Source organism: Taudactylus pleione, unplaced genomic scaffold (genome assembly GCF_031769625.1).
Source record: "Taudactylus pleione unplaced genomic scaffold, aTauple2 ptg000156l, whole genome shotgun sequence".
Taxonomy (NCBI): domain Eukaryota; kingdom Metazoa; phylum Chordata; class Amphibia; order Anura; family Myobatrachidae; genus Taudactylus; species Taudactylus pleione.
The window spans coordinates 14,473,761-14,487,739 of NW_028284558.1; the positions used below are offsets into that span (position 1 = coordinate 14,473,761).

The following is a 13,979-nucleotide window of genomic DNA, read 5'->3' on the forward strand; positions in this document are numbered from 1 at the left end:
TCGGGTTTGGTAGGGAATGTGAGAGGTGGTTACCAGTGGCATGGTACAGGTCAGAGGTAGATCTAAAGGGGCATGCTGGAGAGTATTATTAGTTAAGTTTTAAGATGACCCTAACTGTGTGAAGTTTGTATATTCGCCCTGTACCTGCATGGGTTTCCTCCAGGTGCTCCGGTTTCCTCCCACACTCCCAAAATATACTGGTAGGCTAATTTGGTCCAAACAAAAATTAACCCTAGTGTGTATGTGTGTGCACATGTGATAGGTAATTTGGATGGTAAACTCCACTGGGGCAGGGACTGATGTGAATGGACAATATTATCTGTAAAGCACTATATAAGTAACTGGTAATAAATAATAAATAAATGTAAGAAGAGGTGATGTTGTGGATAGCTTCATAGATTAGGATGAGTCATTTGAATTGGATTCTGGAAGATATATAGAGCCAGTGTAAAGATTTGCAGAGTGATGTGGTGACTGCTGAGTATTGAGGAGAGGAAGATCAGCCTTACCTGTGCATTTAGGATAAACTGAAGCAGGGAAAGGGTGAGTTATGAGCCAGAAAGGGGGAGGTTGCAGTAGTAGAAGCGGGACATAATGAAAGAATGGCCAAGAGTTTTGATCGCTATGCAGAACAGAAGTTTCTTTTAAGAATAAAACTTTCCCTATTGAAAGACAAAGTTATAGGACGCTGGAAGTACAAAGGAAAATGACATTTCTCATCAAATGATAAATATCACAGGGTCTGTTGAACCATTGAAAATCTTATATGAGTGTTTGTGAATAATACCGCAGAATGATGTTGTATTTTAGCAATAACCTCACACTAACAAACATAAATGCAATTTGCTAATACTTACAAATAAAACAGGTACAACCATGATTTAATTTCTGAAGATTTTATTAACAAACATTATGTACATTGTTCAGTATATGGCTTGTAAGGATAGCAATACTGAATTAGACAAGTATCCTATGCTAAGTAGACATGCTGTATAATGATATGACTTTCAATAAGTGCAGTCACACACAACACTTACACAGAAGGTCCCAAGTAGTCTTCAACAATTACACTTTTCCTACATCAATAATGAATTTAAGTTTCAATCTAGACTAAAATTTTGGGAGTTTATTTACATACATAATAACCTATAGCAACCAATCGGAATCCTGTTTGCATTTGTCTACCTTTCAAAACATTGATAATAGAAGATAACAGTTAAGTGATTGGCTACTACAGGTCACTGTGCAAGTTTGCCCTAACTGTAGAAAATAACACCCAAAGTGTAATTAAAACCCTTATTAAAGAGTTAAAGTATGCTTGGGGGACCAATATTATTTATTGGTGTCAATATACATTTTGGATATGACTTTAATGAATAAAATATCAGACATCAAACTGGTCTAGTGTTGCAGTTCCTGAGATCTATGTGGTTATGTTGCATTATGTAATATAATGTGTGTAGTTTCAAAGTTTTTATACAGCATCTGCTATCTGCAGCATTTGAATTAATCTAATTACTGACCATGAAGCTATTTTCCACTGCAATGCATACTTTCCGTCTCATTTAACATGCTATATATTTAACATAAAGCATAATCTACATGAATTATTTTGCCCACGTACATTCCAACATACTGCATTACCCCCATTTAAACAATATATGTAGCCGGTTATCCCATGTACTACATCATTCGTGTCTTTTTTCTACATCCACATTCAAAACAGCAGAATAAATAGTAGAACAGACAGTGTCTATACACATTGTGTGGGGATGTCACACATTACCCATACATAGGATATATGCATGTCTGGCCGTTGTCCGCTATAACTACCACTGAGTTATTGGTCTGGAAATAGAGTGTCATATAAAGGAAAAGCTGGAAAGGTCCCTTGACAGAGACGTCAAAGTTGGCATACAATGGACAAATGTAACAAGTTTACTGAGAACCAATCAACAGTCCATAGGACCTGCCTACAATAAAGATATAGAAAAAAAAGAAAATATTTATATAAATAAGGCATTGGAATCTGGCAGTCAATAAAATTCCTTATGGAATATGAAATGTATATACAAATATCAGTCTGTATTTTCAAATAGAAGTCCTTGGCCATCAGGCACTGTTAGCTTGAGTGGAAACTAGAGGACTCTGACTCTGTAGAGACGGACGAAAGTCCAGCACGCTTTTTGGACAGTATTTTCAAACTAGATCCTCTGCTGACAGACGTGAGGGCATTCTGGGCAGAGGTCTTAAATTTGGCTCCGAGGAAAGCATACAAGATTGGATTGAGGCAGCAGTGGAAAAAGGCTAGGGCTTCTGTGATGGAGATCCACTTGTGGATGGTATTATCCAGGCTGCAATCTAACTTGATGAGTCCAAGTAAAGCAAAGGTATCTATTGTGAGACAGATGTAATAAGGGAGCCAACAGGCAAAGAAAGCTAAGATGAGAATGACAGTGGTCTTCAAGGCTTTGCGTTTCTGATGACCTTTTGAGTGAGACAGCTTTGAAATGATGACACAGTAGCAAGTTAGGATGATGAGTCCGGGTAAGAGAAGACCAACTGTGATGTGGAGAAAACGGAATCCAATGGTCCAGTTATCCCTGTCCTCACTTGGATAGATGCGGTCACATAAGTAGGTATCTCCTACATAAGTCACACTGGAAAATATTAAGTCGGGCACAGTTAACAATATAGCTGGAAGCCACACTCCAGCATACACGATTTTTTCAGCTAAAAGTTTCCTGGACCCTTGGCTATTGGTGGCATGGACAATTGCCAAGTACCGGTCCAGGCTGATAAACGCCAAGATCAAGACGCTGCTATACAAGTTGACTGTGTAAATGACATGGATGGCTTTGCACAAAAATTCCTTAAAGTACCAACCAATGGCAGCATCCACTGACCAAAATGGAAGTGTGAAGACAAACAAAAGGTCAGCAACTGAGAGATGTAGTCTGTACTTGTCAGTCATAGTTCTGGATTTCTTTTGATAGCCCATGACCAACACCACCAATCCATTGCCGATTATTCCAAGCAGAAAGATGAATGAGTAGATGGTGGGAAGAAAGATTCTATTGAAGTCATTGTTCTCTTCCGCAAAGCATGGGCCCTGCAAATTGAAATCACTCTCCAACTCATTTACATAGGTGCTGTTGTCTTCCGTAACATTTATTTCAATCGATCCAGAGAACTGTGGAGAAAAACAAACAAAAATGAGTTAGGTTACAGTAAAAACTCTTCATCCAAAATATGTTAAATCAACGAATGGAGTATATGTGGACAACTCAGTATAATACCAATGTTTAGTGCATTAGTAATTGAAGTATAACTAGCCAGAACGGAATACCACTCCCCCAATATCACAGGTGACCAAGGGAGGTCTAGACATGAAGACATGAACATTAATACTCCGCATATGAGCAAGCTGTACTAAGTGTTACAGACCATCTGTGCTTTGGCTCTCAAACATTAACATACAATATATTTATCATTTCATCAGTTGGAAATACTTGTATTATAGCAAGAAATGCAAATATTATAGTTGGAAGGTTTTTGTCTGTACAAATCCAAATGCAAACAAATCCCTATTTAACCTTCAGCTGGCATATGCTGAGTTATAGATAATAAGGCACAAACTATAGAAACACAGAGAACAAGCTGTACACAGCCAGTAAGAACACTCCAGACACAGTACTGTGCAAAACTCAGATTAGGATAACAGAATTGGAGCATAACCAGAATATATGAAAGTATATCTCCCACCAGGCAAAGCATTATGAGAGTTGTAGTTCAACAACAGATGGTATTGTTTAATCTGGTGTTACACAACTTAAACCACAATGTGCCCCATTTTGTCAAAGGCACATGAAGCTCCAGCACACAAAAGGAGAATTAAGGCACATACAGTATGTCAGGGTATTGAAAGACAACGCTACGTAAAGGCGCTGTATGTTAGAAGCACGCATTCCTTATTGTGTCTCAACGTTTCCCTGCAGTATGGTGCACTATAACTCTGGAGGCAATGGCAACATTGATGCAAAGTGGTCGCTTGTCGAAAAGTGCGTGTGTACAGGTCCAATTGTTCACATTATTTTTGGACAATCAGAGAAATTGAGAACAGGCTTTAAATTAGTGCCCCTGTGTGCGAGCCCTTGTACAGGATCACCCTGCATTCAAAATACCTCATTAGTGACTATTACACTAGACGTGATATGTTTCTAGCTGAAGTGACAGGTGTGCCATTTCACTAATATCTTACAATGGGAGTGAACTGGTGCCCTCTAGTTGTGGGTCATCTCCTTTCTATTTTTGCACAATTTCCTGAATGCTGAAACAAGCTTGTGTTACGCAGAAACAGATACCTGTAAAGGGAAGTATATTACACACATCCAACGGTTGTAGGTCAGCAACATAAAAGGGAGCGGGGTTTTTAAATAACTTAAAAAGCAACATAGAAAATGCAAAGGGGCAGAAACTTGACACAGACTGTGATAGTACTAGGGGATTACACTAGAAATAAAATAAATGTATATAATCAATATGTTTGCACAATCTGAAATAGTACCTTGACATTATCTGAATTTATTTTTATTGTGACAATTCATTGTAGAGTGTAACTCTCAGCATCTCCCAGGAAAACAGCTATAACCAAACTTAAATTATCGTACAAATTCCTTAAAACTCAGCAACTCTATAACACAAAGCTTTGTGCTGAGCTCTGCTGTAAGATGCTCGGTGCTTTCCAAAATGCAAATAGTGTAACTTACAGTCCACGTGAGAAGAAACTCAGCTCTCAGCACAGAACCAGTATATCAGGGGATTTTTAAGCCCATTTTTCCCCAGCTATAGGAGAATTAGAAATCAGCAGGGTTCCTTGTGTCTAGCATTGCTATTCTTCCACATACATATTACTTAAATAAATTTAACATTTGTAAACCTCCATTTAGACAGAAACAAAACAGATTTATAGATGAAATTCAGCAATAGCAAAGCAGGATCTTCCCTGGAAAAATATCCAACCAGCATTAGCGGTTAGAGTGTTTAACTGCCCATCATTTGCTTATAGCCCATGCCATGTACCTGGCACTCACCCTTCCTCTGTCCTCTACACTGATACCATAGCAAGATAGGTATACTCAGTGGCATAGACTTTGTGTCACCTCCTATGCTAGGTGTGGGCACCCTGTGGATCTGGAGGCACAATAAGTTCCAACGTGTCCTATTGATGGGTCCTGATGGGACTTGTAGTTCAACAGCAGACAGAGAGCCACATACTTCCTCACTTAACTTTGTATAATTTGTATACTTTGTATAATTGTATAAATAATTAAGACACCCAGGAGGTGCACAGCACATATTACATTAACAACATTACCAGCACAAACAGAAAACTACAAAAAAATCATTGAATTTTCTCTTACATTTACTTTAAAATCCAATTAACACGAGACCCTTGATCGTTCTGCATCACACATCACAGTGTATGATAAACTTTTACAATACACTACAGCACAATCTGAAACACGTTATAGTTACACATGTAACTCATAAATTCTAAAACTAAACCAACATCTGGTCTTAGTACAGAAACTAACACGAAAATGATGATTGCAATGAAAATTGCATCAAAACCGACACTGCTCTACCAATGTGTATGTCACGTACAGTAACATCATACTCTCAGACCAGGCTACACAGATACACAAAAAAACGCATGCAACTGGCTCTGGGTTAATGACAGAGCACGTGCAAAAACTTCAGTACTTACATATTCCATGTCTGAATAAATCCTTCAGTGTTTAGGATGGAGCTGATCGGCAACAACCATTCAGTGTACTGCTGAGAATGAATTAAGTGTAGGCTGCATGCTGCAGAGCTATATATAAGTACCCACCCATCAGCCTCCCATCCAATGTCCTGAGCGTTCTTACATACAATAGCTGCTAATTTTACTGTCACACTACCTCCTGTTGTTTATCCTGCAGCTGGCAAAAAGGGAGAGACTTTTTTTTTTTGTTTTAAGATAAGCATCTGCAAAAAACATCAGTTACTAAATAACACTCAACAACATGTACCTTAAAGAGACTGGCAGTCTAATTCTCTGTGGCAGGGCAAGTTTATTGTTTCACTGCTGCTGTTCGTAGGTAACAAAGCCATATGTTTTTAGCTACATTGCTATGAATATTTAGCTCTAAATTCATCTAATTACGTTTTATAATTGAGACATTTAAATAATTTTTACACATGAAGATTGAAAAAGTGCATGACTGTGTATTTGTTTATGTGTGTAGTTTGTGAATACACTGAAAATAGTGAACTAATGGACACTGGTAATATCATAATCCATCAGATTTTATTTACAAGAGTTTATTTCTATTATCAAAAATTATTGTACTATAATAGACTTATCACAGCTCAAGCGAGAAGCTGATATGACAATTTAACACAGAAAGATACAAATATGAAATACAAGGTTGATTGTTTATTATAGATTATACACCAGCTCTATACAGGGCCACAGGCTTTAGGTAAATATCAGCCATTCTCTCTTTATAACCTCTGCCTGCGATCAGCTCCCCTCCCCCTTGTCAGTGTTGGTTGTGTGTTATTTAATTGTGCTGCAGCTATAAAATGTCTATTTGTACTAACCCACATGCAAAATAGAAATGGTCATTATTATCTGTGCTTTGGGCCTGATTCAGATTTGTGCGCTAATAGCATCGCTATGCGTCTTTGGACGCTGCAATGATGCTAAAATAGGCAATTGCAGCAGAAGGTGCCTTCTCTCAACATTGCAGATCCGAGTGCTGCGTCCGAAAACTATGACGAAGTCATCGCCCACCTGAGTAAATATAAGCTTGCTCAGAACAGGCGACGGAACTCCTCTGCCAGGGCTAGGAAATCTGCGTCTTCCGATGCAGACCCTGCCCATGCCACTCCCACAAAACACAGGCAACACACCTTTGTTTTGGGGAACTGTCCTTGTCGATGTTTCGCCCCCGCCTGCAGTGGTATCACAGCGCATGGGCACTGCGGTCTCAGCAGATACAAAGTCCACCCATCATCAGGCTTGTAAGCAAACCCTTTATGCCATAAGTTTCTATATATTGTACAGGTAAAGGATTTAAGTAATATGGCTTGTGCCACTGGAAAGTAGTGTTCTGCTTTATTCATGTAACTACCACATATATCATAGTGCTGTGCAGGATAGCTATTCTACTGCATTTATCATTGTTACCATTGTTGTAGTATCATATAGGAAAATATTGTGTGTGTACTTTAACTTAGCATACCAGCCACCTGAAACTAAAACTATTTTGTGTGAAAAGTGATAGCGTAAGGGGCTTTTGTTTTGTGACACCTGTATTGGGATTCAAATCAGTTGTTTTGTAATCAATAATTGTATAGCGACAGAATAGGTCAGCTGTACACCTTACCTCTGGGAGTTTCGGTCGGAGGCACTGTGGGTGTAGGGTGCACGGGCTTCTGCAGAGAACCTGGGTATTCACAGTGGGGCGTAGTGACGTCCCTGTCACCAGAGCCTCACAAATCGCCACTGCTCTATCTCTATATGAAACACTTAGAGGTATATTTACTAAAGTGAGTGTTTTTAGAAGTGGAAATGTTGCCCATAGGAACCAATCAGATTCTACTTAACATTTAACTAGCATCTTCTAGAAGTTAACAGCTAGAATCTGATTGCTTGCTATGGGCAACATCTCCAATTCTAAAAACTCTCACTTTAGCACATTTCCCCCTTACAGTCTTTTGGGCCTGGCTGCTGGATTTGATAATCCTATACATGAATTTACTCTGGTGATGGCCTAAGACTAGAGTGAGGCAGGTAAGGCAGCTGCTGAGGGTGCACCAGGGCTTTGGGTTACAAATCAGCAATAAACATTTCCCATTTCCCTAATTCCCAGTTTCCCATGTCATCAGATTCTGATTTAACTGGTAATTTCCAATGATCATTCTGTTAATATTAAATAAAGGGGCGGTGATAAATCCCCTTAGTGTAAAAGGTAAGTGTGGGATAGTTGTCTTGAGTGCTTAAATACTTTGTCCTGCATAGACTCCTTATAACACTGGGACTAGCTCTCTAGAGCGTTCAAACCTGTCAAGATCACTTACTGTGTGTGATGTTTAAAACTCTGTATTAATCTAGTCGTATCTGTGTTAGAGGTCTAGTACTGTAGAGACTGAAATATGCCAAGGTCACATTAAGGCAAGGAGGGTTTAATACCTGTTCATTTAGTTGAAGGACCCTACTGAGAGCAATGTAAACACCTAGATCTTTGAACCACTCCCTTCTACTGCATGACTGACACTTTTGACATTTTCACTATGTGTGAATGACTGATTTTGTTATTCTTTTTCTGAATTACTAATTCATTAACCTAATCTACATAAGATTGTTAAATGTAATATTTTAAAGGCTAACACGATTTATCCCTTAATGACCATTATCACTTGATAGCTATTTTATTGTCTTTTTATGTTTGAATTATGCACCATCTATGGACTAATTAATGATTCTTTATCTATAAAAGAGTGATCCTGTTGTAAAACTGCTTTAAAAATGCAGTAATTGATTATGAATAATAATTATTGTTCTATCTGAGTCACATATGGTTTCTGCATGTGAAATTACAGAGAAGCAGCCATTGTCTAGTAATTATCATTAATGAGTATAATTATAATTAAGTATTGATAAAAATACATTTTGGTGTTGAGAAATGAATAGAAACTGTGATACAAACAGTAGACAATGTAGATGGCCACCACCAAGTGTTATATATAAGGAACCTTTGCTGATCTACTCCCATCATTTCTGGATAATGAGAGTTGTAGGAAAAATAATTGCTAGCTTTTGTTACAGTTGGCATTTGCTTGTACTGTATCTACTTTTGTTGTACTTATTTAAGGGTGAACTACTATTCATTCTCCAATTACCTTTTAATGACATGCATGAGTATGTAGGGTAGGGCATGCTTTCACTTGTAGTTCCACATCAACTGGAGTGCTACAGGTTTCCTATCTCTGCTATATAGTATATTACCAACACAAATATGCATAGTTTTCACTAATTGAACAATTCCTTGTATAAAATACAATTAAATATAGAAAGAATAAAGGTTTTTAGGGGAATGGGTATGGAATGGCGGCGTTTGGGATCCCGTTGGTCAAAATCCCGACAGGGTTAGAATACTGACACTTTGTTGGTCGGTATCCTAACGCTCCGCCTCTCCCTCTCCCTACCCTAACCTTCTCTCCCAGGTGCCTAACCCTAAATACCCCCCTAATGCTTAAACCTAACCCACCCCCCTTAGTGCCTAACCCTCCCCCTAGTGCTTAAATCTAACCCCTAACCCTAGCGCTCCCCCTCCCCCTAACCCGGTACTTACCTTCGGCATTCTGGCGGTCGGAATGCCAGCGCCGGGATTCTGACTGATGTCAGGATTCCAGCTCCGCAATTCTGACCGCTGGAATCCCCTCTGTCTGTATTTTAACTGCATCCTGTTTTTAGGGAAGTATCATTTTTTGGGGTTTTAGCCTTTGTTTTGTGGGATCTTACTTTGCTCTTCACTGTTTCCAGCATTTGTGAAGCTGTTTTACTTTAAATCTCCTAATGAACATAAAATCCAGACTAATTTGATTAATGCGGCTCGACAGAGATCCTGGATTTCATCCTTTAAGTGTATTAACTATCAGAGTAATTAATGCACATCACCCCAAGCTGCTATACGAAGACAGATAGGGACCTGTTGTTTACAAAACATACTAGTATTAGCACACAAAGATCAAACCAGGAGGTGACTATAGTAGCAGCAATAGAGAACTACTGATCACTATGATGTATGCAGGAACTGTACTCACAATTGCCAAATTGATTTTGGACAACACAAGTTGATGGTTGTGAAAACTGCCATGGGTACGATTCTACAGTTTGGGGTAACATTGCAGATCTCAAATGGTTCTACAATTGCCCTGGATTATGTAGCCTTACACTAATGTTGTACATGCTTATTTCACTAGAGTGCACAACTCCAGCTTGAATAAATTGGGACATTGTGCATGCACTGCTGCATACAAGGAGGAAATACAGTCACACTACATGGGGTACACCCAGCCCCTTCCTCTCCTATAAAGCACCCCTTTAATGCTGCATGCACTAGCTGCTTCTCTGCATGGCATTGCAGCTGTAATTGTCAACAGCTCACCTCTCATCTGTCCTTGATTAAACAAGTCTGGAACTATGTGACGATGCCTCAAATTGTGACTACACCACCTAAATCGAGATCGTCGGGGGATATATACGTGGAGTAGTTCCATCCACCAATAAGTGGGCACAAACCTGGAAATCCGCCAGTGGGACAAGTGCAATTACACACATAAAGAAGCAGCATGGGTCTACACTTGTACTGGTTCACAAATGAGCCAAATGAGGGTCTGTCTTTTAACTCAAGGACAGGGAACAGTCTCTATTGTGTACTGTTGTTGGTCTTATCATTATCAGTCTCCCAATCATTAACTTGTTCTCCAGTAATGATAAAATCATCAGCGGCCTCACTCCAGTCACTGTGTGAGTCAGCTTTTGTTGGATTAAGTCAATTTCCTGCATTAGACATGAGATAACCTGGGGATCTAAGTGAATTTATTTTCCTGGTGGCGAATGATTCTCTTGGATATTAAGTGGGTCTTGAAAACTCAATAATCACATGACACTCTGGGGTGTTGAAAAATAACACAAAGGACAAACAAATGCATAAAGTGTCACCAAACTGAATACATTATGGCAGGAGACAGCTATTATTTCATTATATAAATTGTGTGTGTCCACTAATATTTAGATAAAACGATATATATATATATATAATATTAAGTCAAATTTAATGAATACAGCAAATTGGCTAATACAGTACGACTGCTATTTCTTGGTTTATCGTGTACAGTCCACTGTACAGATCTGTATTAGATGTACTGTCTATATGCAGAGGTGACAAGTATTTATTCCATACCTTTTTCTCTCTCTATGCTGGGGGCTGGAGCAATACTCCGCCTGTCATTGCTTTGTGCTTCATTCCTCGCCAATGTTACGGGTTCTGGTGATTTTATAGACTTCATTCTCTTGAACCTTGATCCAGTTCACAAAAATTGCTGCCTTCACTGTGTGCAGGTATATTAGTTATAAATTCCCAATTATCAATCCTCAACCATCGCTCCCATCCTCGTGTGCACTTCCTCTTACTATCCCCAGAATAGGAATGATGATGAGAAGGAGATAATGGCAAAATTATATCCTGATTTACATATTGTTAATCTGTGAAGTTTCAGCAATGTAAGCACCATGCTTAGAATCAATATGGTACAATGTAAACAGTCTAGTAGTGTATAGTGTTACAATTGTGTTACATGATATGTCCAGCACTGTGCTTGCACTATGCCAAGAATGCACCATTAGCAGCATCCACCTGTCACACACACAGTGTGTCCTCAATCATACACTATATACCATACGTCCTCACTCTGCATATAATCACTCTACATGGTTCTGTTGTTCTGTATGTCAGTAACAGAAGAATGTAGACATTAATGGCACTTTTTAAGTTGAAATGTATAACACTTTCTGGTAATAGGTTCCTCATGAATAATCCAAGCTTTATAATGAGCTACATTTATACATGAGCTGAAAACTGCAGGACACATCTCATTACAAATGGGTGTCTCTGCGCTAGTATGTATGTAAGGACATATAAATCTCATATTACTATGTCTGATATAAAGGGACTGTGCTGAGTTGGATGCAGGGATGGACGTGTGCCAGTTTGCATAAGCTGAAGACTATTGGTCCTGCGGAGTGTTGGGCAGAACACTGATCCAGTAAATACCCATTTCAGATACTCATTTACTGCGATTCAGCCTGATAATATAATCAGGGGTGACTTTGTCGTGCATCTGATCACTGGAGAAAACAACATAATGCTGAAAGTGACTGTATGAAAGCTGCCGACATCAAATCAAAAGAGCCTCCCCTGTCATACTCCTGAGATTTGATATAAAATGATTTGAATAATACAAAGAAGCTATTGATAACTTATAAACATCTTTTTTGTTTATTGTAATCATTTTTATAGTTAACACTCAGAAGCTATGTGGAGCTCCCTGGGACTGCAGGGAGACAAGCGATGAGGCAGCAACAGCTCAGCCTCGCTTTTGTATAGCCAGACACTGCTTGCAGAGCAGGGGGCGGGGCCATTCCGCAGGAAGTAAGCTGCACTGAAAGAGAGCTAATAGAGGCATGCCTCTGAGTATGTACGGCGTGGCTTGAGCACTGATGGACACTTGGATGTGTCATGTGACCAGAAAGTGCACTGCAATGTTTAGAGATCGGAGCTCAATCAGCACTGCAGCAGCAAGAGAAGACACAGTGATGCAGTTAAGAGAATAATTGGATACCGAAACTTAGTGTAGTGAGGGGAGAGTTACAGTGGGTAGGGGGTGAGACAGGCTCCCAGCACTCAGACCCATCTCCATGTGTGCCTCCACAGCCATTGTCCTCACTGCACGTCACTGTCACAGACATATCTTCTGTACACATCTACAGACACACTATGCCATAAGTTCGATATATTGTATAGTGTGTACTCAGAATCAGGGCCTCATTTAGGATTTGATGCAATTTGCACTTAAGTGTGTATGTTGAGTGGCTGCCCTCAACTCAAAACACAGCAGTTTTTATATGTGACACGTAAGCTCAGTATCAGCCTGGCTCACAGGGTACCCCCACTGACGGAGTGGGTTTCTCTCGGTGCTAGGTTACAGACTATGCCCTTGAATTATTCATTATTGCTCTTTTAGAGCATCAGATAACTGATAGGAATGGCCATCGGTGGGCTAACTGTCAAAGGTAAACCATTGATGGTGCCATCGGTGATCACTGTTGTTGACACAAAACCATCTATGGGGAACCACCATGTTTTTCACCCCTTGCTGGCCACAGCTGCTGGGGGGCATGGCGGGCCATGGGCCAATAAGCACCAGGGGTGGGGCATAGCGGGCCACTGGGGGGCAGGGCTAAATTCTGTGTATCCGGCACCGTCAGAAGAACAAAAAAAACATCCATTCCCAGGCTGCCATTGATGGTGAAGAACCATTGGATCTCCGCCATTGATGGTAAAGCCATTGGTGGTTAACCATCTATCGTTGCTAATGATCAATAGTCTATGGCCATCCCTAATAACTAGTGGAGCAGTTGGTTAACTTGTATAGAAACTGCAGTACATCAAGATTGAAAAATGGGTGGTAACCCTTTCCATTCCTCTTGTCAAATGTGGGTTTAACATAATGAACACAGTTTCTGGCAGTGTTTGGAATGGCATTTTAGCTCTGCTCTCATTTACATATCTAGGTGTATCTAGCTATCTAGGTATTTGACCATTTCTAATTATGTTGCAACTCCAGGCCAGGGGAAGACCACAAATACATATACATGCCCGTCCTATACTCAACTTACACTTTCCTACCCTGTTCAGCTTTCACTGGCATAAGGTGCCACAAGTCTATGACACCCAGAAATCTAGATAAAGGTGTATTTTATTGTGCATACTGCGCACAATATAGAAATTTCTATAGTCATGCCGCAAATTTGGTGTGTGTCCTACAGAAAGGAGTTTATTTGTGAAGCAGTGATAACCTCTCCTTCCTTCCTCTTATTTATCAACAGGCCTACTGCAGAGAAATCACTGATTTCACTTGTGGTCCCTGTATTTCCATCATTTACCACGACCCCAAAGACTGCAATGTTTTATCTATATCTAGCATTTGGGGACCCGCAAAGCTGGAGAGTCACGGCACTATAGATATTGGTACGACTGAATTATGTATCACTGCATAATGCTCCCTCTGTGCCACCAATGATAAACAGACCTCTAACAAACACAAAAGAAGTGACTTTGCAGATATGTATCTATAGGGGA

General features: G+C 39.7%; 1 protein-coding gene across 1 annotated transcript; it reads right to left on the reverse strand.

Moving 5' to 3' along the window:
- Positions 1-880: 880 nt before the first annotated feature.
- On the reverse strand, positions 881-5,842 carry CXCR4 (C-X-C motif chemokine receptor 4). The gene is made up of 2 exons (XM_088474907.1): positions 5,771-5,842; positions 881-3,193 (listed from the first exon to the last, which is right to left on the reverse strand). The coding sequence occupies exons 1-2, from the start codon at positions 5,777-5,779 to the stop codon at positions 2,123-2,125; spliced, it is 1,080 nt and encodes a 359-aa protein (XP_088331033.1). The 5' UTR covers positions 5,780-5,842; the 3' UTR covers positions 881-2,122.
- Between the last annotated feature and the right edge of the window lie 8,137 nt (positions 5,843-13,979).